The 2738-nt window shown below is 45.7% G+C and overlaps 1 protein-coding gene across 1 annotated transcript in view; it reads left to right on the forward strand.

The window, feature by feature from the left end:
* Positions 1 to 593: 593 nt before the first annotated feature.
* The window catches only part of LOC110531424 (NHS-like protein 2), a 137978-nt gene continuing 135833 nt past the window's right edge, over positions 594 to 2738 (forward strand). The window contains exon 1 of the mRNA XM_036987292.2: positions 594 to 1499. Coding sequence (XP_036843187.2) covers positions 1223 to 1499 — 277 coding nt within the window. The 5' untranslated portion in view covers positions 594 to 1222. The remainder of the gene's footprint in view (positions 1500 to 2738) is intronic.

The raw sequence follows: 2738 nt of genomic DNA on the forward strand, positions 1-2738 counted from the left end.
GAAGCCTCCAGTGATGATCCATGGCAAGAAGCCTCCAGTGATGATCCATGGCAAAAAGCCTCCAGTGATGATCCATGGCAAGAAGCCTCCAGTGACGATCCATGGCAAGAAGCCTCCAGTGACGATCCATGGCAAGAAGTCTCCAGTGATGATCCATGGCAAAAAGCCACCAGTGATGATCCACTGTCACACCATGACCTTAGAGATCCTGTTTATGTCTCTATTTTGGTTTGGTCAGGGTGTGAGTCGGGGTGGGTATTCTATACTCTATTATTTGTATTTCTTTGTTTTGGCCGGGTAGGGTTCTCAATCAGGGACAGCTGTCTATCGTTACCAGGGACAGCTGTCTACCAAATAAAGAGAAAATGTACACTCACCACGCTGCACCTTGGTCCTCTTCTTTTCACGGCCGTGACAAGAGAGAGAGAAATGGAGAAAGAGATAAATGGTGAGAAAGGGATAAATGGTGAGAAAGAGATAAATGGTGAGAGATAAATGGAGAGAGAGCAACTGGGTTATATTGGTGTTTTCTTTCATCTATAAGGGTGAGAGGGTCAGTATTTGCCATGAACGGAGGAGGGAGGGAGTAAGTGAGTGAGTGAGTGTGTGTGTGTGTGTGCGTGCAGACAGGAATGTGATGGAGAGATGTTGAGAAGACCTCCTTAGATGGCACCAGTTATTAGTTGTATTCAATCATGGAAGTATGACCAAATTGGTGACATAGCCTCGGCCTACATAGATAGGTCTATGTATCTAAAAAAAAAAATAGGCCTCTATCTTGCACTTGATGTGAGAGATGGAGAGGTTGCCTCTCTATATAAGTGGCATTAGTTAAAAGGCGCCTAAAAAGTTTAGATAATCAGTCAAATAGTTGACATAGTCTCAAGTTCCAGAGTATCTTTGCAACGTGCGGGGTCGGGTGACGTTTTGCTGTCCTCAGATCAGAGCAGAGGATTTGATTCCTCTTCCTCCTCCCCGCAGCAGGTTTCGCTTCGGGAAGACCAGAGACAAACAACCCTAGCCCATACTGGTGTGTCGAGGCGGAGAGCACCGCGTCGTGGACAGTCAAATCACAATGCAAAAAAAAAAAAATGAACGCACTGGACTCGCAACAACTCTTACTACCGCTCCTCTTCAAAAACAATAACAGAGGTTGCCGCACGGATTACACGCTTCTTTAGGAGGATAATATTTCGACTGGGTTTGCGCGTGTGGAAGGAAAATGCCCTTCTACAAGCGCACGCTAGTTCCCAATGATGTCTGTAGAAACGACACGAAGAGGCCAAATGCGAATTTCGGGGACTTGGTGGACGTGTGCGGGTTCTCTCTGTGTTCGGTGCTCCGACAGCTCTCGGATTTATCCCGACAGTCCGTCAGCATCTTGGAAGAGCTCGAGGGCGAGCTCGTGTCTGTCTGTCTCCGGTCGGAAACGCTCGAGGGCAAGGTGATTAGTTTACAACGGCACATCACCGCGCTCTCCAAAAAGCCACCGCCAAAGAGTAAGAAATTAATCACACTGTATAATTTTATATAACTTGTGTGGCCGTAGGAGTGAGCTCAACTCACTGAGGTCAACTTTTAGTTGAGAATGTGTGGGAGAGAGATTCATAATCGCCAGTTATTGTTTGAGGTAACTTGGACATGGTGGAGGAAAGAAATCATGCTATGTTTATACTGTAAAGGGTGACGATCACATCACTGTGTGCGTTTCTTAGCCATAACCGTGCATTCTGCAGCTTCCAACGGTTGTTTCTCACGCTGTGTCTTTTGACTTGTGTTTTTAACCCCTACTCATATTCCATTCATGTTACAAAACAGTAGCCTATTGTCTATATTCCTTAAGGTATGGGCTACACTTCATCAGCGGCCACTGGAAACGCTGCGCGTGCCGCAACATTGTGTCACAGTGGCAACCCAACCGATATACTTTGTCGCCAAGTCACTTGGTGCGACACGAGCTATAGGCTATTGCACTATATAGGGAATAGGGCTCTGGTCAACAGTAGTGCACTATATAGGGAATAGGGTGCCATATGGTTCTGGTCAAAAGTATTGCACTATATAGGGAATAGGGTGCCATATGGTTCTGGTCAACAGTAGTGCACTATATAGGGAATAGGGCTCAGGTCTAAAGTAGTGCACAATAGGGTGCCATTTGGGACCTAATAAAAGTGACAGCAGTTCTGTCTGAGGCTGTCGACCTCTGTTTCTGCTCTGCCCTGTTGGCTTGAGTTCACCCAAACCAAACCAAACCAAGCCAACCAGAGACTGAACACATGGCCCAGAACAGAATAAATGTATTTCCTGTGAAAAAGATATTGTAAGTTAAGCAGCTCTCAGTTGGAGAGTGGAACCTCAGTCATGATGCCTACAGTCAGACATAGAGAAACACTTTGATGCTGCTGGTGGAATAACAGGTCAACCACACTAGGTTATAGAAGTGCCATGGCAACTCACAGTGAAGCGCCATGGCAACTCACAGTGAAGCGCCATGGCAACTCCGAGTGAAGCGCCATGGTAACTCAGATTGGACACTTGTGATTTACTATGTTGGTATGACAATAATGAGATTGTAAGTTCAGCAACTCTCCAATTGCAGAATGGAACGTCAGTCATGAATGACAAAGATTTTCAATTCATAATGTTGTCTTGTCTTGTGTTGGTCTAATAACATTACATAGCATGACACTGACTCAGTACTGGTACCCCCACTATATAGCCTAAACACTGACTCTGTA

The sequence above is a fragment of the Oncorhynchus mykiss genome, chromosome 9, assembly GCF_057628025.1.
Source record: "Oncorhynchus mykiss isolate SJ-2025 chromosome 9, ASM5762802v1, whole genome shotgun sequence".
In the NCBI taxonomy this organism is placed as follows: domain Eukaryota; kingdom Metazoa; phylum Chordata; class Actinopteri; order Salmoniformes; family Salmonidae; genus Oncorhynchus; species Oncorhynchus mykiss.